Genomic DNA, 26,865 nt, shown 5'->3' on the forward strand with positions numbered 1-26,865 from the left:
GCTGTCCTTCTTTTCTCTCTGTTCTGATTCCATTTGGTATTTTAATTTTGTTTGATATTTTACTCATCTACGCTTGTTTAAATTCTTTTTGGAACATGTCAGTGTATAAATAAAATTCTATGTTCTTGGTTAGTAAAACTCTTCTGGTGAAGAGTTCCCCTAGACAGTAGGAAAGCACTGTCAAGCAGGGAATATTCCTGTCATTTCAATATGATTTTAATTTTGTACTTCCCCAAAGGGCAAAGAGAAGTGTCAGTGTGGGTATGCCAATTTCTTTACTTCTGGCAAATGTTCTGTAGTGTCCTCATGCCAACCCTGGTGTTCTCTGGTTGCCTATAGCAAGCATCTTTTAGATTTCCCTGTTCTTCTGCCAACATCACCCAGGCTTTCTCCTCAAAGCACCTCTTCTGTGTGGTACTCCAAGTATCAAGAGAGAGGTCATCAAACTGTGGTGATTTATTCTGATTCCTCACTTTCTCTCCATTTCTTCCTTCCTACTAATCCTAGAGCCACAGGCCACTTCGCTCTGACTACTGAACGAGGACCTTGGCTCCTCTCTTTGCACTTGGCTCATTCTCCACAGGTATGTGAGCTTTGCCTTACTTAGGCAGAGCTCTCCACTTGTACAACTCCAGTCTCACAACCTTGAAATTCTCTTAAGTTTCAGCGGCTTGTTCAACTAAGCCATCAGATTTCCTAAGACCATAAGCTTCTTGATGAAGACTATTTTTCCCTTTACATTCTTTATATCAACAAAGAAATGATTAAATAAGACATGGAAAATATTGTACTTTATTTTAAACTATCTGCTCATAGAAATAATTACAACAAAATTAGACACAAGTACCAACTTAAATGTATTGATACCAAGAGTTTATAAAAAACAGATATTATAGTATATGTTTACATTTTTCATATACTCATCTTCACTGATTTTGCTTTTTCCTGTAGGCTAGAATCACAGAATAAACTCTGTATTTAAAAATTTAGCATATGAAAGATTGTAATCCTGATTATGTTAAGATATAAAGAAAAATAAATATACCATCCAGTTAGATCTCATTTATAACACAGAGCATACAGTCAATATTTATTGAATATTATATAGCAATGAAAATGTCTAAACAGACATTTTCATACTGAGGATTACTTGTTAGCACAGTTTTCCATAAGTGCCTGTCCCTATAAAAAATACTAATTGTATTATATATAGTATACTGATTTTGTTGTATAAACCATGAAGACTAAAACATCAGTAGTTATGATTCCAATTTGAAAGCTGTAACAAGAGCATATAAACTTCCTTATTAACTTCAATTAAGCACCAGGCCTAGCATTTAACATAATGAAACTGTTTTGTTACCTTATCTTTACGCATCAAAAATAGAAGATCTTCAGCAGAGATTACCCTTGCTCCCCGCAGCTGAGAAACTTCTGCAGCTTGCTGTAACTAAAATGAAGGAAATTTAGGAATTTTTCTTAAACAATATACAATCTTGATATCTCAAGGGAGATAAACATACTGAATAATCAAGCAAAATGACATATGTTTTAAGATTAAAAAAGCATTTAAATTAATTTATGAGTCCACCTATAACTAATACAATAAACAGAAAACCTTGATTTCTTTCATGCAAAAGAAAAATCACAGAGCTTTTATACATGCATTAATGCACCTGAAAATAATTTTATGAAATTTTATCCTTCATACATACCCATGTGAGCAATGGTTTTACTCAGTATCACTAGGTGAATAAGTATATTATTAATCTGAGCCCTCATGCTGGTATGATTTGAAATAGGCCCATTCAGAACTTTAAAAGATCAACAGAAACAGTAGCTGTTTCTAATATCCAATTGAAAAAAATGTTTTTCATTTTGGCAAGTCTTCAGTGGGTACATGATTCAGTCCATAAATCATAATACCGGACGGCATTAATTTTTCTTCACACTAATCACATGCATACAAAAGTTAACTATCTGGAATGCACAACACAAAATATGTTGCATGAAAAGTTAGATTCCTCCTGAAATGTTTATTTGGGCCCTTATATCATCAAAGTCATAGTTTTCAGGAATCCAGAAGCCCTAGAAACACAATCTTACTTGAAAATGACCTGGAAAATAAAAGAATGTGAAAAATGATAGTTCTAGTTTTTGGCAAAGGCAAACTCAGCTTCTTATTTTGATTAGTTGTAAGGAACATAAAATACTCCATCTGAAAAAAATAAAGATAGAGAAAACACTACAAAAATGTGGTTATAACATCTCCAAATTTGATCAAACCATGCTGATTGCACCAAACCAATTCTACCCAAGCTGAAATATTATAAAAATATTTATATATAAAAGCTGTTCCTCAATGCATCCTTCTTTGAAAGAAATAAATCTAATACAGTCTGAACAGCCAAGCTTTAAAAAGTGACACAGTATTATCTTAATGATCATATAAATAAATTAAATAAAAATTAAATTAAATAGTCCATTTGTGCTAAAGAAGTTCTGCACAATGTTGAAATGGTTTCGCTAGTAAGCTTCAAACCTTCTCTAAAAAGACTATAAACTCCTGATGTGTAAACTTTACCACTGAACTTCCTGGATTCTGGTGGTTGGTATCTAAACATAATCTTACCTAAATTTGGAAATTTAAATTTAACTGTGAACCATTAAAAAAAAAACTTTTTGTGCGGGGAGAGGTTTCTAAAAAGATGACCTATCTATCCCAAAAGAAATGTTAACCGTTTTCAGTAGACATGAACATATTTCTGGAAGTGTCAGGGAAATATGTGTACATACCCCTTTTCAAACAATTCTGTGTAGAGTTTAAAATACAGGCAATCAATGTGAAGAATATAAGGTACATATCCTAGATCCAGGAGATAGCACTGGGAGGTAACTTTTTATTTATTTTTATTTTATTTTGTTTTTTGGTTCTAGGGATCAAACCTCAGGTACTTCCACTTGCAAAGCAGGCAGCAGAACCACTGACTAAATCCCTGGCCTATTTTTTATTTTCTTAAATGAAGAACGGGATAATTTGAAAAATGAAAAATACTTATACAGATATAATAATCTCACATATGCCAAAAAGGATCAGAATTAATACATGTTGCCAAATAGTGTTCCCAATTAATCAATGGTTTATCCATACTACATACAGATAATACAAAATGAATTTACAGACACAATTACAAGAAAAAGAACCAAATTAATCAAAATTTAGCTCAGCTGCACTGCACCTGCCTCACAAGCACAAGGTCCTGAGTTCGATCCCCAGTACTGGAAACAAAACAAAACAAAAACATGCAAGAGTGCAACATTTTAAATCACTTTCTTAAAACCCTGTCTCATGTAACAGGATCAGTTCATCTTTGCTATTCTTCTACACAATTTTCTTATATCTTTTAATGAATATACTAGGCTCTCCCTACCATGGCTTGGGCTCTGTCTGCTGAGCAGGCTTCTGTGACTGAAAAGATCACTATTACTTTGCCCAGGCCACCCAGCCCTGAAGAAACTCTGACTTTACTAAGGCAAGAGAGAAGTTTCATTAGCTAATGTAATCCACATCAAAACATGTATTACTGGCTTACATCTAAAAATTTCTGCTTATGTTCATCAGCCAAATAGTGGGGTCAACCCCTCTTAAACAACACTATCTTAAAAAACAGGTTAGAAACTTGGCAGTCCAGATTCACAAGGTACTAAGCTAAAGACTAGTGCATTTAATATGAAAACAATACTAGAAACAGGAAATCAGTATCTCTTATGTTCCTAAGATCTCCAGAGTCAAGAAAACAAAGTTCTACTTGGAAAGCTAACACTGGAGGATTACAAATTCCAGGGCAGTCTGGGCAGCTTAGTGAGATCTTGTATCAAACCAGAAATGAAAATTTCTTAAGGGCTTGGGATATAGCTCAGTGGGTGAAGACTTGCCTGGCCATGTTTTACATCCTGGGTTCAAAAACACAAAAGTCGATTCTATATTATAAGCAATATTTTACTTTCATGATTATTAAAAATAAATGGATCCCAATAATGAATGTAACTGTACTGTATGCCTAAAATGTACCAATAAACTCAATTAAAAAAAAAGAATGAGAAGTTAGAGTCATTCATAGGAAAATGGATGCATACTAAGGATATGCTCTTCAGTGAAATAAATAAGTCACATATGTGTAAATAATAGTTTCTTTGGTGTGAAAACTATAATAATAAATAATGGTATAATTGATAATGTGAAATAGGAAGAAAAGGGCTAAAAGTGTAGGGAAAGTGGGAAGGGTAGGGGAAAGGAAATAAGGGACAAGAAAAAGATATGAGAAAGCAAAAAAATGTAAATAAAGTTTTTGTAAATAGGGAAGGGAGGAGGGGGTGAAGGGAGGACAGGGATCTGGGGAAAAATGAGAACAAAGATCTGTTATGTAAAGGTACAAGATCCCAATGATGAATATAACTATACTGTATACCTAAAATGTACCAATAAACTCAATGAGAAAAATAAATAAATAAAAATAAATGGAAGTTCTAAGTCATTACTCACTACAGCCAGTGAAATATTTCTGGCAGTAATTAAACTAATATGAAATAGCAATGCATATATAATTTTTACTACAAATAAAATAGTGTATATTTAATTGTATTGTAAAATATATTAAAAATTACACAGCAGAGCAGTATTTTAAGCCTAGTCACTAATATAATAAGCATACAAGTTTTTTTTAACTATATGGATAAGTATACAGGACTAGTAATCATGTAAAGGTTTATTTGCAGCTAAGTAAAATATTTTGCTGAAAGACATAATTATTCTACCACAATAGCAATTGTTATAAACTTCAATTTTTCTGATAAATATTTCTATTCTTCAGAGTAAACTAATAATGTATACTTGTAACAACTATTTAAAAGTTTTAAAAATCACATAACATTAAAACTCAGCATGCTTGCATTTTAATCATTTTATGAAATGGTAGAATATTACAAGGTACACCATACATATCATCTCAAATCTCACACCTTTGATTCCACAAATAAATTCCTTCTGCTGTCAATGACATTAATTTTCAAATTGTTTCCCCCACTTTATAACACGTTTCTCAGCTTCTGTTGATTTTCTTGTTTTTAAACTGCCCAAAACCATGAAATGTGCTGTCTACTTCCACAGAATTTACCTCAATCCGGGCCACTGGGAAATTTTACTAACTAGTTTCTAAGTTGTAGTGTTTCCAAATTGTTGTGTATAATAGATATAACTGCTAAAACGATGTTCCTCAAATATAATGCTCAAAGTCTTGTTCCAAGATCTATAATAATTCACTATTATGTAACATGAATATGGTCTTTACCACTTGGTAGAGTCAGATTTTCCCTATATCCTCACTCTCATTACATTTCTTGTTTTTCTCCCATGTACCGTAATTCCACATGTAAGTGCCAGTAATTTCTGTTCTCTGAGCGTCTGTGTACTTGCAACAGTTAATTTTATGTGTCATCCTAACTGGACCATAGAGTGTCCAGACAGTTGGCCAAAAATTATTCTGGGTGTGATTATAAGTGAAATTAACATGTGAATCAGTATACCTAGCAAGGGAGACTGTCCTTTTTCAGTCCAATTTCTGCTGAAGAAATTTATAAACAACAGGAGCTCCTTTGGCTCACAATTCCAGAGGCTAAGGAGTCCACAAGTATGGTGCTGTCATCTATTGAGGGCCTTCTTGTCACAAAATAAGGCAAACAGCATGTGAACAAGGCACAAAAGAGGAAGGGTGTTGGCCCAGAGCATTTTATGGGTCTAGATTCAGTCTTCCACATATGGATTGCAAGTTTTCCCAACACCATTTGTTGAAAGAGAGTATCTTCCTTCAGAGTATGCTTTTAGCCCCCTTGTTAAAGACATGATAGCTGAATGTACCAGGAGTTAGTTTTGCTTCCACTATTCTATTCCACTGATCCACATGTCTATCTTGTGAACACTATCCTGTTTGTAACCACTGCAGCTTTGTATTATAACTCTGAAGTCCAGAGTGGTGATGCTTTCTACTTTGCTCTTGTTGCATAGGACTACTTTTGCTATTGGGTTAATACAAATTTTAGGATTATTTTCTCAGTTCTGTGAGGAATGTTTTTGGTAGTTTGATCGAGACTGCATTAAATCTGTACATTGGTTTTGGAAGTATGGCCATCTCAACAACATTGGTTCTGCCTGACCAGGAAAAGGGATATCTTTCTATCTGACATCTTCTTTGATCTCCTTTTTCAGAGAACTATGGTTTTCATTGTACTGGTCTTTCATTTCCTTGGTTAGTTTAATTCCTAAGTATTTCATTTTTGACACTTTTGTGAATGGCACTGCTTTCCTAATTTCTTTGTGAGTTCATTATTACTGTACAGGAATGCTGTTGACCTTTGTGTGCTGATTTTGTGTCCACCTATGCTACTGAATTTGGTTACTAATTCCAGGAGTATCTGGATGGAATTTTTTGAGACTTCTACACAGAGGATCATATCATCTGCAAATAATGACAATCTTCTTCCTTTCCTATACATACCTCTTTTATTATTTTGAACTGAACCTCTCCAGACAGTAGAACTCTTCTATATCTCCAGAATGGCAAAGAGGTGGCTGACTGCCTATATGGTTTGTTTGTGTACTATGGTAAAACCCTTCCTCTATTTCTATATTTTCTACAAATATTTCTGGTGCTAGTCTACCCAGAATTTCTTCAGAGGTGTGCTTAATACTGAGTTTTTCCATGTTATAAGGCTTTATTTTCCTGTCAAGACTTTAGCGTTTGTACCTACTTTAAGCTACCAGATTTTTTTTAACTTTTGTCACTTGCTATTTAGTCTTCTCCTATTTTCTTTACCTTTGCAGGTTTATGCCTTTTAATCAACTGTGTTGTTCTTTATTGGGGTTTTGAGAGTTTTGATACAAATACAGTACTGTCCATGTTTAATCAGAAGCTGGAAATCCTTTTTTAATATTATTTTTTATTGAAAGTACTTTCCTGTCCTTCACATTGTTTATATATTATCTCATTTAACTCTCATGACAAACCTAAGAGAGATATACAAACAAAACTGTAAACTAAGTAATAAAATATTAACATACAGCTACTTATGCTACTCTACAAGATTCTTATTCCAATAAGAGAAAAATGTGATCACTAAATCAAACTTTACACTGTATTAAAAAATCTGCCCATAAAAGTATCTATAGATGGTCCTGACTTAGAATTTTAACTTAAGATTTTTTAACTTTTAGATGGCAAGAACTACACATTTAGGAGAAACCGTACATTCAATTTAATCTTTACCTAGACTTGTGACATGTAGTGAGTACTCTAAGGTGATACCTGGCAGTGAAAGCAGCCATGGTTCTCAGACAGCCATGTGATCACAGAACTATCCAGTGCTCTACAACACACTATGCTGCTAAGCTCTGCTGTTTGGAAGTTGTGTGGTTAACACACATTAGTCTTCCGTGTTGTAAAACAGAGACAGGTTTATCAAAATGTAATCCCTTTGTAATATGAAGAGGACATCTGCCTGTCCAAACATTTTAGTTGTTGGGATATGAATGGTTGGAAGATGAAGGTGACAGAGAAGGGAGGAGAAGAAAACAGGCAAAGAGGAAGAGGAAAATTGGTGGTGGTAGTGGATCAAACCATCCAAGCCAGTGACTTTATGCAAGTATGTCTATGAATTTAGAACTAAGCAGTGCATGAGAGGAAATGTATTTGTAACGAGATGAAATTACCACTCAAGATATTAGAGATCTTAGAGATGTGACTTAGTATTTCCCTATCATGTGATTTCTTTATTCATTATTGGAGATTTGTCTTCCATTGTCTTAAATATATGTATGTGTGTGTGTATATATATATATATATATATACACACACACACACACACACACACACACATATATCATATATATACACACAATTTTTTTTCATAGTACCAGGTATTGAACTCTGGACCTTGCACTTGCAAGGCAGGCAGCAGAACAACTGAGCTAAATCCTCAGCTCAGTCTTAAACATTTTAAATATGAACAAGTATATAAATTGCTAAAGATATATCTAACTTTAGAAAGTTTCAGTTTTATATTGGGATAGTGGCATATATCCTGGGTACATATATAACATGGGTATACAAACACATTCAACACATGTGCACCACTAAAATTACTTTCTTATAAGATGTAGTCTCATCTAAACTTAAAAGGAAAATTATGGATTCTTCTGACAAAGAACTGTTTCTGTAATGATTTCCCATGGGAAATCACTTCAACAAGACATATAATGCATATCTTACTATGTGTCCACTTTTGTAGCTATAGTTTTACATTGAAAAGCTGATTTTTCCGATCCTCAGATTCTTCAAGAAGGGAATTAAAGGCAAATGAATAACAAATGAGCTTCAAAGAGCCTTTCTGTATTTATTTTCTGATCCTATTTAACTCTTAGTACAGTTGACTCTTGATTCCACAATTAAGTGCTTATATAAGAATAAAGAATAATCACAAGAAGCTATACAATTTGGAGAGATGTATATGGGAGTCAACTCTCAAAGGGAAACCCACTTAGTCATGCCAGTGGAAATAATAACCAGCCTAGTTAAGTGTAAGAGTGTGGGAGGAAGTATGATGTTGGGCTCTTATATAGTATTAATGACTTATTTTATCATGTTTACCATGGCACACAAATCAGCAGGTGACAGTTAAATATTTCTGTAACCTACCCAATAGCACATATTTGAAAGCCAAAGACAGTTGCAAAATGGGATTACAGCACCATAGTTACTAATGCATAAAAGACACCGGTCTCTATTTCTCATCTGCCCCATGCTTTCACTATATGATGAATAGAGAAAATTTGTATATACTTCCCTCTCTGTCTGTCACAGAGAAAAGGACTTATTCAAATTTTGTATCCAAACACTGCTTGCATAGGAAAAGTAATGCCTGTTGTGTATAGTATTTATCAAATTAGGTGTAGTATATGTAAAACTAAATGAAAAGTCAAGCTTCCTGTGCCCAGGCATCACTCCCATATTCAGGTTATTATGAAATGATTCAACAGATGATAAAGTTTAGGTCATATTACACTTAGATCACTGTAAAGATCAAATAACATATAATGTAATTCAGGCAAAGAGAGAAATTCACAAAAACAAGATACTACGTAGGGATGGCTCATTCTTGGTTAGGGGGAGATGAAAAAGAGATTCTACTAATAAATTGACAAGGTATGAAAACATTTAATTTTAGTAAGTAAAACCCAAATTGGGATATTGGTTCTCAGATTCATTCACATCAGGATATAACAGTATAACCATAAAAAAAAAAAAAAACTCTCCTATGGTCTTATTCTGAGACAGGAAACAGCATAGAGAAGACAGGCATCTATAGCTTTCAAAACTGTGGGTGAGATGTGTCCATCTCTCTGAAGTCTTCTTTAATTCAGGCAGAGAACTAACTACTCCCTTTCCACTGGGCTGCCTGGGTGCCTTGTATAACAACTTTAGTGAGGTTACCCAAATCATTCTATTTTTAAGGATTTCTTTACAAGAAAGCTCCCCTTTCAGGGTAGAGACTCTTCGTCAATGTGTATTAAAATAGCATATAAGTAATTTGGCATAAGACAATTATGACAGTTGTATGACAGGCTTATCTGGGTAGTGACAGATAGATGCAAGAACTACAGCAGGATGGATGAGGACTGAAGAATCCAGCTCTGGCTTCTGTGTGAGTGTACTCAATAACTTGGTGTAAGTGTACCAAATCACCAAAACCAACCAGGAGTAAAACCAGTTACCTTGCAGAAAATATTTAAAAAAACAAGAAATTTGAGGCAAAAATGCAGAGAAAAGATAATAACTAAAATATAACAGTGGCCAAGTACATATTTGCCTTTTACTCCTCTTGCTTATAGGGCAGTGACATTACAAAAAGGAAAATCTTGAAATTATAGCAATGTGGGTGAAGCTATTATGAATAGGTAAGCATTCAATAAAAGGACTATTATTTTTACCTTAACACTGGTACCTAGTTTGTTCACCCAATAAAACATTACTAAACAGCTAGTAAAGGCCAGTTACTGGCTGCAAACTGGAAATTAAACTAAGTAGTAGAAAGCAAAGAAAGCAAACAAGAGCAAAACGAATGACAGGATGAAAATAAATCAAAACATGCTGAAGTAATTTTGAGACTTTTTTTAAGTTAAGACATACAATAAGTGGGAGCAGATAAACCTGTATTCCAAAATGAACAAGTCCAATAAGCATATGCTGGACATCAACCAATTACAAGATAGGTAGTATAATTTCTATACTGCGTGGAATAGTGTGTTAAGCTAACACTTTTGCAATTGTACACAAGAAAACCAGGCTACATTTAGGTTTATTTTAAAAGAGTCCCAAAGACATTGCTAAAATTTATCTTTAAAATGTCTAAAGAAAATATTCCTACTCATGTGGAATTGATGCTGTTAAGATAGTAGCATGGATGAACACTTAGCCTACAGGTAAATAAGACTGTACACTCCTTCAATCTTTAATCAGGACTTGGAGAAAACTTGTTTTCAGAATTTATCTGGCTCAGTCTCAACTAATGGATGTGTATGTAGGGCATCTCTGGGAATGATCCACATAGGAATATTAAGGAAGGAAGGGAGGGAGGGAGAGACAGACACTTCTCCATTTAACAACTGAGCAATGGTCCTGTGACTAGATTATTTGAATTGGATGCTAAATGAGGAATTATATATAGGATGTACATTACAATATTCAGAGCAAAGAAATGGTCAAAAGAAATTCTAACCTGATTACTTTGCTTTTATTTATATAACTTTTACATGTACCACTGTAATGTATAATATAAAACTATGGTACTGTACCGTATAATCAGCAAAAATTGCAGCACTGTATAAACAAGATATACTGTACCAAAAAAAGACATTGAGGCTCTGTAAAAAAGATGTACAGAAGTATATTTCCCCCAAAAAAGATGGATTGTAAGTCTGAGTGGTGAGTCATAAGTCTGAACAGTGTGCCTCAGCTGTAAGTCCTAATAGTTCTTAAGCAGTCAGGCCATTAAATGAGGAATGCCTACATTAGACATTATCAAAATGGCTCAACGAAAATGATTTGTTTTTCTTAAAAACACATACTCTCTAATAACTTAAAATATAGCAGCCATCAACAAATCATCACATCAGCTGGGTTCAGGCAATACTGATCCCATACCTATCAGAAAAGGCAGGGATGAAAATGATTCAGAAAATCCAGGATTAAGGCACAGCAATGATACACAAAGTGTTCATCAATAAACATGACTGTAAAATAGATGGAATCCAGATATGGTCATTAGGAGATCAATAAAGCATCTATTCCTATATTTCCTCACATGCCTTTTCCTGGCATCTTAGCAGCTTCCAAGAATTCTTCATGGTTACAGTGATTACACAGTTGGCACAGTTGAAACCTATGTTTTGAACGTGTAATTATGGCACATTAGTGAAGGGGCTTCTATAGGTCACTGCAAGGGGCCCATGAAACCAATATATTAATAAGATATCACAGAACTATGAACTTGCTTAACTGTAAAAATCACTGGAAATGTCCAAATATCCTTGATAGTGAAACTAGTATTCATAAAGCCACTGCTCTTGTCCAACTGAGTGGTAAATATCTTGGTGGACAGAAAAACAGATAAAGTATGTAGTGAAGAAACTTAATAACCAGGAGTGTAAGATAAAAATTAAACACATAAAACAATCACAGAGCCAAGAATAATAGTGTTGATTGCTGAATTGTTTCCTATGCTTCATAAGTGAATATATAACCCTTGAGAAAATATGTGCACTTATGAGACATTTCTACATATCAAAAAGTTTCAAAGGTGAGATCACTTCTAAAGAGTCTGTTTATATGAGAATTTATTGAACTCCAACTGAATCAATTTTATTATCACCTATAGTCCTTAGAAGTGAGCCCAATAAAGTGAGTACACAGCTGAATTTTTCTAGCCCTATAGCACAACTGCTCTACCTGTATCATAGATGATCAACAGGTCTCACAAGACTATGCTCCAAATCACTTCCTTCTGTATCAAAACAGGCAAATCATATTGAGGTTGCTTTGTTTACCTCAATCTACAAAAACTGTCAGGTAGCTTATTGTGCTCCAGCATCAGACATTATGGAAATATATATTCTGAAGACATCTGTCTTTTCATGAATGCTATATTTATCTGCACAACATATTTAATGTACCTATAATATCACAGGAGAGAGATTCCTTAACAACTGAGTTCAGTTCCTGAGACTAGGTCATTAAATGAATTGGTCATTAAATGAGTAACTGTATATAGTATGTACACTACAATATTCAGAACAAAGAAACAGTCAAAGGGAAACTCCAACTTGGTGACTTTGCTTTTATTTTCACAACTCTCACATGTAGTACTATAATGTATAACAGAACATAAAACTACAGTACTGTACAATTATAAATGATTATAGAACTATATAAACAGGGTTTACTATACAAAAGAAAAAGATATTAAGACTCTGCCAACAAAATGTACAGAACTGTACCACAAAGGAAAAAAAAGGTTAAAATCCAAGTGGCAGGTCATAAGTCTGAACAGCATGCCTCAGTCATAAGTCCTAACAGTTGTTAACCAGGTAGGTCATTAAATGAGGAATACTCGTGTGTGTGTGTGTGTGTGTGTGTGTGTGTGTGTGTGTGTGTGTGTGTGTGTGTGTGTGTTTGTGTGCGTGTACTTGCTTGCTTGTAAGTCAGGAGTTTGTAGAGAAACAGCATAAACTGAGTCATTGGAGGAGAGTTTAACAAAGGATCTACAGTATTTAAAATTCTGTGGGAAGGGTTAGGGAAAACACTGTACCAGGGACATATAAGGCCTCCTTCGCACCACAAGCCCCTACTCTGCCAATATTTTAGAAAAGCAAGAAACCATTACTAAACCTAAGCTTAGGGAAGAAAGAGAGGAGCTGTTAGCAAGGACTGAGAGCTTAAAGAAGTCACCTGAGAGGGATCCTGCCAACTCTGACCTTACACTCACCCTAATCTCAGTACTCTCCTGGTGCCTCCCGCTGGCAAACTCAACCAGAAGGCCCAGCCAAGAGATTTAAAGAGATGAGCTTCCTAGGATATGGACAAGGATAAGGAAGGGTGAAAAGAACAGAGAGGATAAACAGAAGATATTCATTATTGTATGTGTCCTCAGACCTATCGAGGAAGACCTCACCAGGGCCATTTTCCCTCTAAAATAGAAATGTTTTTGTCCCCTTTTAAAAATATTTCTTTTCAGACAACTTAAAAATAGAAATAGGTGGGAAGTGTCCTCTACCAAAAAACAATGTGGTCCAGTGATGAAAACTGTAATTCCAGATCCCAAGACTTAATTTAAGCAAAGTACCAAATAATAAAAATAACAAAAATAAATTAAGATTTGAGCAACACACCATGAGGTATCTGACACGTTTTACATATTTTTACAAAAGTGTAAGTTCTAATTCCTGCCAAAACTGTATGGGTTGGGTGGTATTATTTTATAAATTTTTATAAAGAAATAGTTTACACATAAGAAAACAGTAGCTCACAGCATTAAAATGAAAAATTTGAAAACCTCTGTCCACACAATTATTTCTCTATATTCAACAGAAACTAGAAACAGCTAATTTTGTAATCTGTAATCACTTCATTACAGACTAATTCTTAAATATGTAAAATCAATGACTTGACCAATCAACATTCAGCACATTATAGGACTAAGACAATATTACAATTTATTAATAGCTTTTATGGAGTTTTAAAAGTCTCTGATAAATTTTTGTAAATAGTACTGGTTAAATATGTCTGCTTTGGAAGTGAGGGGAGTTATTATTTTTAACATCTTAAAATAAAATACAGATCAATTATTTTAGAAATCTCAGAAGTATTAACATACATTAAGACTTCAATGAAATTCAATTTTTAGTTAATGTATCACATCTGGCACTGACTGCGTGATCTTATGCTAAGTAATTAATGTCTCTTACCATCAACCTCCTTATTTTTAATGTGGAAGTAATGGCATCCATATTTCAGGGTTGTATGTGAACATTAAACTGTACAAGCAAAGTATCTCACATAGCTTCTGATAGTGACTCTTAAGAAATATTCATTACCGCCACATCCTCACCATTTTTTGAACACAAGGCTGTCTGTAGAGTTTGCTTGAAAAGTACTAGCACATACCCTGAGCAGTAGCCCAGCTCTGATTCCAACCAGGGAATTGTGGGAGTGGGAAGGGGAGTTTCAACAATTACCTTGACACCAGTGTCATTTATGTACCATATCCGTGTCCTCCTAACCACCCCCACCAGTATTTATGCCACATATTTGCTTGGATAATGTATTGCCTCAGTCCTGGATATGAACTACAAATGAGAAACTACCCAAACTGTATTTACTTTTGTGACACTGCCAATTGGTAAATAATTATTATAAATTCACATATAACCAAATAATTCACTGTGCATTTGTATTTCTTCTAAAGCACTTAAAACTATTGTAATAAGAAAAAAGTAATTAAGACAAGATATGAACAACTGGATAAGAAAATGAGAGGATTAATACAGTTCCAACATCAAAAACAGAAGTTCTGGAAGAGAAAAAAGAAATGAAAAAATTATTAAAAATTAATTGAAGAAGTTGGGGCTGAGGTTTAGCTCAGTGGTGCCACTGCCTGACTTAGTCCCGAGTTCGATCCCTGGTATCCCTGCCAAAAAAAAAAAAAAATTAATTGAAGAAAATATATCAGAAATGAAGGATATAATATTCTATATCAAATCTAAATTCAAAGCACAACAGAGGAAAAAACGGTACACCAAGTCACACTCAGTTATTCATTAACTATTATTTACAGAGATATGGGCACAATTCTAGATGGTAGACATAGCTGAACAAAATATAGACTATGTTGTCTTAGACTTACATTTCAATGAGCAGAAGAGAATTAATTAACATAATTCCTATGCCAAAATAAGAAGAGTAAGTAGGATAAAGTGTGCTCAGTGTGGGTATTACAAGTTATTTTTATACAAAGTAATCAGGGCTTAATGGTAGGACACTTGCCTAGCACGTAGTAAGGTCCTGGGTTCAGTCTCCAAGATGACCACAAAATGTTTTTTTTTTTCTTTTACACAGCCAGTGAGGAAAGTGTTGTGGTAACAGTGGAAATTTATAATGATGATTAAATTAAAAGAGTGCACTATGATTTGTATGTACAGCAATGATATAAATTTTACAATAATAAATTTTATTTACTGAAAGTTATACAATATATATTAGAGATTAGCTGTATCTATAATGAAATCACAAGTGATTTTCATTTTACTTTCTGTACTTTTAAGTATTTTAAAAATTCCTCACAACTGACTTTTATAACTTTAATGGATTAAGTTGTTAACTGAGCTACTTTGTAGCTCATGAAATTTATCCTAAAGCACAGACTTTTAGAAACTGTGTAAAAAATGTTATGGAGGGCCAAGGATTTCAGCTCAAGCTCAATGGTGCCGCCAAATGCCTTGCAACTGCAAGGTCCTATGTTCGATCCCTGGTACCAAAAAAAAAAAAAAAAAAAAAAAAAAAAAAAAATCAACAAAAAATGTTATGGAGCTGCGAGAGAATCCAATTTCATCAGTCTTAAAGACATCCATGAGAGATGAAAGAAAAATAAAATTTAAAAACAAATATCCTGATAAAAATTTTCAAAAGTTATTTTGCAAAAATTAAGGTTTTAAAGTATGGTTTGAGTAGTTTAGAGATTGTCTTCCTGTGCCTGATACTGCTATCTGACATGTACAGGCTTACCAAAAACTTAAGTGCTTTCTTCTTATACATGTATTATATGTACTAAAAACACCTATGACAGGTTGTAAAGCCAAAATGAAAAAGAACTGTATGTAAAACTCCTGCCAACAGCTCAAGCTGAAAATGCCTAATGACTAGAATAGATACCATGAGGTGTCTGACATATTTTACATATTTTTACAAAAGCATGAGTTCTAATTCTTGCCTAAATCTTATAGGTTGGGTGATATTATTTTATAAAAATTATTTTATAATGGAGTGCATTTTTTGCTTTCACATTATTTTATAATAATCAGAAATGAATATTGTATCAGGATAACAATTGTTAAAATTTAATAATTTCCACTTTGTAACTAGGCACACCTATTAACATTTGGTAAGGCTCTCAGTCCACTTAAGGCTTTAAAATATGAATGAATAACTATTACATTATATAAGAATATGAGAAAATCCTTTACTTGTTATTTTCTCCAAGTTATCTTGACTTCAATTCTGCAACTAGTTTTTACAAAACGCTGAAAAGCCTTTCTCAACATAATAAATGAATATGAAACATAAGATATATTTAAAGAGAAGGCATGGATTTTAAAAGATTTAAATGCCTATTACTACTGCTGTGAAAAGTAAAATCCATTCGATAAGGACTAAGTTGGCAATGTGTTAAATTATACTTCACTGTGTGTGCATATATTTCATGGCACTGATCTTTAAAAAAATAGTTATTAAAAATCTTAATATTATTTTCAAAGCAGCATCTGAGATTTAACTATCAGCTATTTCCAAGGGGAAACTATGTATCTGTTTTTTAAAGTGAATTTTAAAATTAACTTTCATTTCTTAAGGACATTGATTTGAAAGGGGTATTTCATGTCCCTTTGGTGCAGAGAGAAAGGATCCCATTTAAACTTCAGAAAGGCATGGAAAAAATAAACAAGTCTCCTGAATATACTTTCCTCTTTATTGCTTCTGAAAAGTCATGAAATAAAATCTATTATTTAATTACACTGGATCAAGAAACAGGAAGAATGGATGCATTTAAATCACAACACTCCTAAAAGAATAAATTACTATATTTCCTCTGGGAAGAAAAGTGTTTTAATATGTGAATAGGCATTGTCCAAACATTCTAAATCTGCTTTAGTAAGGTGTGAAAGCCTCTAAAACAAAGATTAGCAACAGCAAAATATCAAAATTAAAGGAAGAAATTTAAAACAGCTTGCTGAGATAGAGTGCTCTTATAAAACTGAAGAATTTAGTTTTGTTCTAAAATTTGTATACATCAACTTACTATGAAGAACGTAAAAGCATATTGCAGAATTTCTTTTCTGTGCTTGATTAAAATTCACAAGATATTCTGAATTGGTACAATTCATAGAAATAAGAATGAAAGTTTTTCACTTTTTATCCTGGGTTTTATAAAAAGGATTTTGAGGTTGGTCTTGACTGTTACAGGCACTAAAGGGAGGTGATGCAGTCTCTGCCCATTCAGGCTAACAGCAGAGGTGCAGTGAACTCTGCAGGCCACAAGTTGCTGCATTTATTTAACTTCACGTGGCAGGATGGAGCCAGCCAGAAAATATGTGAACACATGAACACAGCTGTCCTCTAGCAAAAACAGGCAAAAGGCTATATATGCACATGGCTTGTAATTTGCTGACCCCTAGTCTACTGTACTGTAAGAAAATTGTGAAAAATATATAGTGTTAAGAAAAATAATGCTATGCTAAAAAAATAAAACAAACAAAAAGCTGCCCTTAAATAGTGAAGATGAACTCAGATTTTAACTGTTGTAAACTTAGGGACTTATGCATGACTTAGTGCATAAATATTCATGTAAAGTCAGGACAGAAATTTTAATTAGTTATATTGGCTGTTTGCAAGTTTTGATAATGACTTTATAAACTATTAAAACAACACTGAGCTGTTTTGATATTTATTTCCAATTTATTAACTATAAAGTCCTATTCTCTCCTAATGTTTTTTCACCCTTTCCAACAGAGTAGAAGCATAATCTAACTAGCGTGCTTCTATCGTATTCTCACTTGCTCTGAAACAATGAACTAGATGACAGATAATTCTACTGAATGTCAGAGAAGCCCACAATTTTACGATGTATAACTAGTGATGTTGACAATCAGGAAATCCAAACTACAAACCAACAATGAATTACAAGTTTTAAGTTGTTATATTTAATTATTCTCCTCCTCCTGAGAGATCTTTCCCTCCCTTACATGTGTAGTCAAGGAAGTGGGCCTCAAGATCTTAATGTGCAATCTCATTTGTTCCACTTCAGAATTTTAGGGTTAAAAAAATATTCCCAGAGAACCAGTGGAATTTTGTGTTTTGTACTCCAAAAGCAAGACTCCAAAAGAAAGACTTTGGCTTTCAATTTGTTTTCATTTTTTCAACAAATATTTATTGGGTACCTACTGTATACTAGGCACTGTGCGAGTAGTGAGGGCGCCATAGTGAAAATGACCACCACAGGTACTGCCTTCAAGGAGTTTCCTCGTGATGGAGAATAAAAAAACAAGTGAAAGATTTTATAACTCAACAACTGATATTAAATAGTTTATTGAAATAAAGTTTGAGTGAGTGACATTTTAGATGAGATTTGAGACCTATAGGATAGTAGGGCTCTTACCATTGGAAGGTCCCTTACTGGGAGGAAGAAAGGAGTGGAGACAGGTACAGAGGTGCGCAGTAAGGAGACCATGTATAAAGACCTCCAGCATGGATGAGAAGCTGAGAGATGACAGTGGCTAAGGAGAGAAACAAATTAACAAAAGAGGACAGAAGAAGCATGGTGGGATAATGTCAGCCATTCAATTATTATTATTATTTTTTGGTCAGCCATTCAATTATAAAACTTCAAAAATTAATGAGTAGTCAGGGCCGGGGATTTAGCTCAGTGGTTTGGCGGCCTGCCTTGCAAGCGCAAAGACCTGAGTTCAATCCCCGGTACCAAAAAAAAAAAGAAAGAAAGAAAAAATTAATGAGTAGTGAATGATACTCTTCCAAATGACACTTTACAAATCAGGAAAAAAATGCTTGTAAACATGAGAATTTTCAAGAAAAGGATAAAATGCAAAAAGAGAAGACATATCCTCATTTACTTTTCTTAATGTAACTTATTTTCTCCTCATTTGGTCACAAGTCAGAAAATCACAAGTTGTAAACCAATAGGGCATTGCAAAAATATCTGTACATTCTCAGGAATGAGTAACTGTCTTTCTGGGCTCTAGATCCTCAGTGGAAGTATGTGACAGTAATAACTAGTCTTCTTTCAAAATAAGAGAATCTATCAGGGCTTTCCTACAGGGCTGTGATTTCACAGTATGTAGGCCTATGCACCAGGGCAAGCAAACTTAAAGGATAAAGGATAGTGCATCATCCACAAATGTCAATTTTATTAGAGAATAAAATATTTTTATTTTAAAATGGGAATGATATATTATGACATGGAATACAGAATCTAAATTGTTTTATTATTAAAAAGGAAGATTTAAAAAACATCAAAATTAATCCATTCCATTCCATGTAATCCCTCCTTTAGAGGGATAAATATATGCAAAGTGCTTCGAACAAAGCTCCTTTACTGTATGTCTGGAACAGAGCTGGCACTCACAAGGGAAACTAGCTTTTAGGGTTAAGTTTTCTATCTTTAAGTCTTTATTTTTATTAAAGGAACTGTTCTTTACTCAAAATTATTTCAGAGAGAGAAATGGCATCACCCTCCCTTTCTAAATATTTAAAGCAGGGTGCTATATAATTCATTCAGCCTATGTAAAAAGAATCTTTGTCTCACTGGATTCTTTGGACTATCCCATTAAAAAGTATAGTTATATGGGAGCCTTACATCTTAAAATTTCAAAAAACAGAAAAGAAAAAAAGATTTTTAAACAAGGCATAAAATTTTTAAATCCACTAATCTCTATTTAATTTTGTTTTAGTCTCCATGAAAGTTAGAGAAGCTATTTAGAGTTCAGATTAAAAAAAAAAAAAAAAAAAAAAAAAAAGGAGAAAAAATATTTTTTTTTAAAAAAAAAAAAAATCTGTTTCAAGTCATGTGACCCAATGTTGTCAAATGGAAGAATTATCTTAGATTTTCCAGTCTTAGGTTCTTGGGTAGAATCTCTTCCCTCCTGAAGACAGTCTGCACTCTGGCCAACAGTTGTTCTGAAGCATGAAAGCTATCGTTTCATTTTTTAAGAATTATTTTAGTATTTTGAAATGCCATTATGAACTTCTCAAAGCTTTAAAATCATATAAATTATTTCTAAGGCAATAGTTCTCAACTTCACATTGTAGATAATTTAAGAGGAAAAATGAATAAATAGATCACAACACTACCTATACACACTATGCCAGTGAAAAGAAACCTTATCATTATTCAAGGAAAGCATGGCATCTGAGAAAATACTTTATAATGTCCTAAGTAAATTATTAATCCATGCCATAAAACAGACTACAGGCACTGTCATAGTGTAAACCCTAGAATTTCAAGAAACCAGCTGGCAGACCACCGAGAGAATCCTAGGAGACCATCACCATCTGTAGGGATCACACTTTGGGAATCACTGTTGTAAGAAATGAAACTTCTTCCTCCTCAGGAAGTAACTCAGGAAATCAATCTTTGTTTTGGGAGAACACACTATCCATAAGCCAAAAATATCAAAGTATTAAGACCTTCAAATTCTTTTAAAACACTGTCATAACCTCAAACTACCTTTTTTGATGGGAGGTAGTATGTAGTTGTGTTTAACATGGCAGTGAATGTCTAACATGCATGAGTATATACACTTATAGATGATACATACACATAAACAGTTCTCACCTTTTTCTCACTTCTTTCTTTCTCAACAGTGGAACCACCAGCTGTTCTGTAATGGGGTTCTCTCTTTTTTTTCCCCGTAAAGATTTTACCTTAAATAAACAAATTAGCTGCACATATCCTAATGTCAGTATCTAAAACATAAATGAAACCAAGTCACTATGTTATTTAAAACAGACTATCTAAATGGTTATACTCTTATGTCGGTAATGCTGTCATCAGTATGAGCATTTTGCAACTGCCTTCTCAATCAATTTATGAGCCACAGAAGAGTACAGTCTTCATACTTTACAGTAAGAACTCAAACATTTATTGGTTATTGGCTGTGTACCAGAAAAAATAAATGTGCAACAATAGTGAGAAAAACCTTGAAAGAGAAACAATGGAGACTAGCTGTACCTTAATTATTAAAATATACTACAAAGCCTCTAACTAAACAAGTAGTATGCTGGCATATAAACTGTCAGATCTAAACACACACAGAAAACTCAAATAGATCCAACTATATGATAATTTAATATATATAATTTTTTCAAGGTCATCAAATCATCAATGAAGAGGCGATTATTAAAATCAACTTAGTAAATACCCAAATATTAAATAATGGATATACCAAACATACTGGAAACCACCTAAAAGCTCACAAGATAGACTGGCTGAAAAAAACTGGCCCAATTACTCAGGGTAGAACTACACAGGTGTGAAAAAGAAAATGAAAAGTACCTCTCCAAACTGATACGAAGTCATTTTTAGGATACAATCATACAAAGTCAAGGGAACAAAGAGCATACAAAGATACTATCTTTGTGAAGATGCCTGCTATACATATTATATATTCATATACACACATACATGTACATATGAATACAAAAGAAATGCACTCATATGAATACATGTGTATATATGTTCATGTATATCCATACATATAAAATTAATGAGACATTTGTAAGAATGCCTTTAAATGAGTTTTCATTTCTCCTGGGGAAATAAGTATACAGAAATATTTTTACTTTTTATGGTAAAAGATGTTAATAAGAACAAAATTGATTTCCACAAGTGTTTATACCATTTTACATTTATCAGTAACTCATCCTAGCTAACAATAGGCATTTTTAGCTTCGGTTTTTAGCCTATGTAAGTAATGGAGATACGCAGTATCGCATTGTGATATAATTTGAATTTCCATGATGATTAATAATCATGAGCATCTTTGACTGTGCTTATAGTGGCCATTTATATTTTACATGTTCTTTCCCTTAGAGAATCTCTGCAAGGTTTTTGACTCTTCACTGGATTGTCATATTTTTGCAGATAAGATTACAGTACAGTACTTAATGTATTTTAAATACAAATCTTTGTCAAATATGACTCTGAGCATCATTTGTCTGTAATTTGCCTTTTCATTCTTTTTTTTTCTGAGATGAGGTACTCACACTGGTCTTGAATTCCTGGTCTGAAGTGATCTTCTGGCCTCAGCATCCTATATAGCTAAGACTACACAATGTGCTACTATTTTGGTACTGGTATTCTTCTCAAAGAGTGGAAGTATTTAAAGTTCATAAATTTATCTTTTTAAAAACTGTTTTTAGTGTTCTACTAAGAGATCTCTGGCTACCCTGAGGTCTGAGGTTCTCTCTTTCATTCTCCCTTCTAGAAGTTTGATAATGTTAGACTGCTTAGCTTTAATTGTTGTGTATAGCATGAAGTAAGGGTTGAGACTCATTGCTTTCCCACATGGATATGCAGCTGTTTTGGGAACTTTGTTTTAAATACTAATCTTTCCACATGAATTATTTTTCCTGTCAGCCTGTGGAAGATCTACTGAACATGTATGTATGGTTCTGTCTTCATTTCTTACTTTGTTCCAGTGATGCTATGTCAATAACACACCACTTTGATTATTGCAGCTTTACAATGGGTCTTGAAACAAAGTGAGCCACCTAACTGTTCAGTGTTTTGGCTATTCTAAGTCCTCTGCATTTCTATATAAATTTTAGAAGCACCTTCTCAATGTCAATAAAATATCCTGCCAGGCATTTAACAGACTTGGAATGCATATATGGATTACTTTGGAAAAAATGATGCTCAACAATATTTTGTGCTTTAATTTTTCCCCCATTAATTTATCAGTACATTTAAAGCAAACAATAGTTACATTTATCATTGGTATCTTGTATTTTCCCCATATCCCTGCCCTCCCTTCATGCCCTCTATGCTTCTGTATTTATTAAGACTTTGTTTCCATTTTTTCTTTTGCCCTCTTCCCACTTCCCCTTTAGCCATTTTCTTCCTATTGCACACTCTCAGTTACAACATTTGAACCTTACTTACACTTTTAGTTTTCCACACCAGAGAAACTATTCGGTATTTACTCAAGTGTGTCATATTTATTTCACTTGAGTACAGCGTCAATGTGCATCCACTTAGCTATAAATGTTTCTAGTTCCTTATTCTCAATGGCTGAGCAGTGCTCCATTTTATACAAAAACTGCACCTGCTTTATCCAGTCTCCAGTTGATGGGCATGTAGGTTGTTTCCAAGTTTTAGGTATGACAAACTGTGCTGCCACCAACATGGCTGCACATATATCACTGTGATATGATTCTTTTAATTCTTTTGGAAAGATACCCAGCAGAGGGATGGCTGGGTCAAATGGGACCTCTAATCCTAGTTCTTTGAGGCATCTTCATATTGATTTCCACAGTGGTTGCACCAGTCTGCACTCCCACCAACAATGGAGAGGGATTCGTTTTCTCCCCAGAGCCCCATCAGCATTTGTTATTGGTTGATTTCTTGATAGCAGCCATTCTTTCTGGGGTAAGGTAGAGTCTCTTGTTTTCATCTGCATCACTCATATGACAAGTAACGTTGAACATTTATTCATATGTTTATTTGCTGCTTTTACTTCTTTGTCTGAGAAATGTTTTTTTCATTTCAGATGCCCATTTTTGAATTGGGTCTTTGTATTTGGGGAGGGGTGTTTGATTTTTTTTTTTTTAGTTCTTTATATATTCTATATAGTAGTCCTTTGTCTGAGGAGTAGCAAGTAAAACTTTTTCCCACATTATATGTTGTCTCTTACCTCTGTTGGTGGTTTCTCTTGCACTGCAAAACCTTTTTAATACATTGAGATCCTAGTTGTTCTTTGTGCAAGTTCTCGTGTGGCTGAGGATTTGTTCATAAAGTCTTCTCCTATGCCAGTGTCTTCAAGAGTTCTACCTAATTTACTTTCCAGTAAGTTAGTGTTACTGTTTTGAAATCCAGATCTTTAATCCACTTGGATTTTAGTTTAGTGCATGGTGAAAGATAGGGATCTAGTTTTAATCTTTGGCAAGTTGAAATCCAGTTTTTCCAGCACCATTTATTAAAGAAGCTATCTTCCTCCAGTGAGAGTGGTGGACTCATTTGTCAAGGATGAGGTAGCTGAGTATGTCTGTTGTTTCTGCATCTTCTAATCTATTCCATTGATCCTCGGGTCTGTTTCTTTGCCAGTGGCATGCTGCTATTTATCACAGTGGCTTTGTAGTATAGTTTCAAATCATGCATGTGATACCCCTTGCCATGTCTTTGTTATCTAGAATGGTTTTTGCTATTCTAGGTCTCTTCTGGTTCCAAATAAATTTTTGAATTGTTTTCTCAAGTTCTGTGAAATATACTGTTGAGATTTCAATAGGGACTGCACTGAATCTGTATAGCAGTTTTGGAAGTATGTCCATTTTCACTATATTGATTCCACCCACCCAGGAGCAAGGGATGTCTTTCCATCTTATATCCTCTTCTATCTCTTTTTTTCAGAGTGCTATAATTTTCAGTATAGAGGTCTTTTGTCTCCTTTGTTAGATTCCTAGATAGTTCATTGTTTTGGATGTTATTTTGAAAGGAATTGTTTCCCTAATTTCTTTCTCAGTAAGTCTATTTGTGTACAAGAAGGCTGTTGAGTTTTGAGGGTTGACTTTGTATCCCGATACTCCACCTAATCTGTCAATTAAGTCTAGCAGTCTTTTGGCAAAGTTTTTTGGATCTTCTATGTACAGTATCGTATCATCAGCAAAGGGTGACATTTTAACTTCTTGATTTCCTAACTTTATTCCTTTTATTTCTTTCTGTTGTGAATAGTTTCTAGAATTATATTGAATAGAAGTGGTGACAGTGGACATCCTTGTCTTGTTCCTGATTTTAGCATGAAGGTTTTTGTTTTTGACTATTTAGAATGATATTGTCTGTTGGTTTTTCATAGCCTTTATTAGGGTGAGATAAAGACCATCTATTCCAATTTTCTAAAGGGTTTTATCATGAATGTGTGTTGAATTTTGTTGAATGCCTTTTCCGCCTCTATTGAGATGATCATATGGTTTTTTTTCCCTTAATTCTGTTAATATAGTTACATGTTGAACCATCCTTGTAGTCCTGGGATAAACCTGACTTTGTCAGGGTGTATGACCTTCTTAATGATCCTCTGTATTCTTTTTGCCAGTATCTTGAGGATTTTTGCATCTGTGTTCATTAGGGAGACTGGCCTGTAGTTTTTTCGGTTGTCTTTCCCTGGTTTTGGAATCAAAGTAATACTTGCTTCCAGGAATGAATTTGGAAATACTGCTTCTCTTTCAATTTCATTGAAAAGTTTAAAGAGTAGTGGCAATAGTTGTTCTCTAAATGTCTTGTAGAATTCAGCAGTGAAACCATCAGGGCCAGGGCTTTTTTTTTGTTGGTAATGTTTTAATTACATTTTCAATCTCACTGAATGTAACTGGGGTGTTTAGACGTTTTCTATCTTCTTTTTTCCACTTTGGAAGTCCATGTGTACCTAGGAATTTGTCCATTTCTTCTGTATTTTAAATTTTATTAGAGTACAGGTGTTCCAAGTAGGTGTTGATGGTCCTCTAGATTTCTGCTGGATCTGTTGTGATTTCATATTTATCATTCCTAATTACATAAATTTGAGCCTTTTCTTTCCTTTTTTTTTTTACAAGGTTGGCTAAGGGTTTATTGATTTTACTTATTCTTTTGAAAAAACTCTTATTCATTGATTTTTTTTTTTTGTATAGTGCTCTTAGTCTCCATTGCATTAATTTCTGCTCTAATCTTTATTATTTCCTTTCTTGTATGAGCTTTGTCTGTCTTGTTCTTCTTTTTCTAGAATCTTAAGGTTAAGCATTAGGTTATATGTGCTTGCTCAGTTTTCCTAGTATGGGCATTTACAGCTATGAATTCCCCTCACAGAACTGCTTTCATTGTGTCCCATAGATTCCTGTAGGTTGTATTGGCATTATCATTTACTTATAATTTCACTGTCCTTTCTAATTTCCTCTTTAACGTTCTCTGTGACCCAATGATTCCACAGGGTATTATTTAATTTCCATGTGTTTGTGAAGTTCTTGTGGTGTTTTAGGCTATGGATCTCCAGTTTAATTGCATTATGGTCTGATAATACACAGGGGATAACTTCAATTCCTTTTCATTTACTTAAGCATGTGCTATGAGCTAGCATGTGATCCATTTTGGAGAATGATCCATGTGCAGCCCTGATTTTGGGGGGTGGAACACTCTGTAGACATCTACTAAGTCCATTTCTTCTAAGACTTGAGTCAGTTCTGTTATTTCCTTATTGATTTTTTTAACTAGATGATCTATTTGTGTCAGGGGAGTATTGAGGTCCCCCATTACAACTGTATTAGTGCTTATTTGATTTTTCATAACCATTAATATTTGTTTTGTATAGTTGTAGCCATTAATATTTGGTACATATATATTTATGATTGTCACTTCTTCCTCTTGTTCCCTTTACAAGGATGTAGTGGCCTTCTTTTTCTCTCTTAATTAGTTTTGGTTTGAAATCTATTCTGTTTGCAAATAAGACACATACCCCCACTTTTTTTCTGGGCTCCTGTTGCATGGAGAACTGCATTCCAACTTTTTACTCTCAGTCTGTGAATTTTTTTGTGGATTAAATGGGTTTCTTGTATACAGCTTATTATTGGATTTTGATTCTTATCCATTCTGCCTGCCTGTTTCTTTTGATTGGTGAACTGAGTCAATTAACATTGATGGTTATATCTGTTATGTATTGACTTTTTTTGGTCATGGTATTTTCCTGTTGTTGGGCCTTTTTTTTTTTTTTTTTTTTTTTTTTTTTTTTTTTTTCAC

General features: G+C 33.9%; 1 protein-coding gene and 1 long non-coding RNA gene across 5 annotated transcripts in view; both read right to left on the reverse strand.

Moving 5' to 3' along the window:
* Positions 1 to 26,865, reverse strand: part of Supt3h (SPT3 homolog, SAGA and STAGA complex component) — a 372,704-nt gene that overhangs the window by 136,459 nt on the left and 209,380 nt on the right. For all 4 annotated transcript variants that reach the window (XM_033766461.1, XM_033766463.1, XM_033766462.1 and 1 more), the window contains one exon: positions 1,364 to 1,450. In XM_033766461.1, the coding sequence (XP_033622352.1) occupies positions 1,364 to 1,450 (87 nt within the window). The remainder of the gene's footprint in view (positions 1 to 1,363; positions 1,451 to 26,865) is intronic.
* On the reverse strand, positions 14,762 to 20,879 carry LOC117287058. The gene is made up of 3 exons (XR_004518239.1): positions 20,725 to 20,879; positions 18,532 to 18,649; positions 14,762 to 14,793 (listed from the first exon to the last, which is right to left on the reverse strand). It is a non-coding gene; the product is annotated as an uncharacterized LOC117287058 (long non-coding RNA).

Source organism: Fukomys damarensis, unplaced genomic scaffold (genome assembly GCF_012274545.1).
Source record: "Fukomys damarensis isolate Sample0158 unplaced genomic scaffold, DMR_v1.0_HiC HiC_scaffold_20, whole genome shotgun sequence".
In the NCBI taxonomy this organism is placed as follows: Eukaryota; Metazoa; Chordata; class Mammalia; order Rodentia; family Bathyergidae; genus Fukomys; species Fukomys damarensis.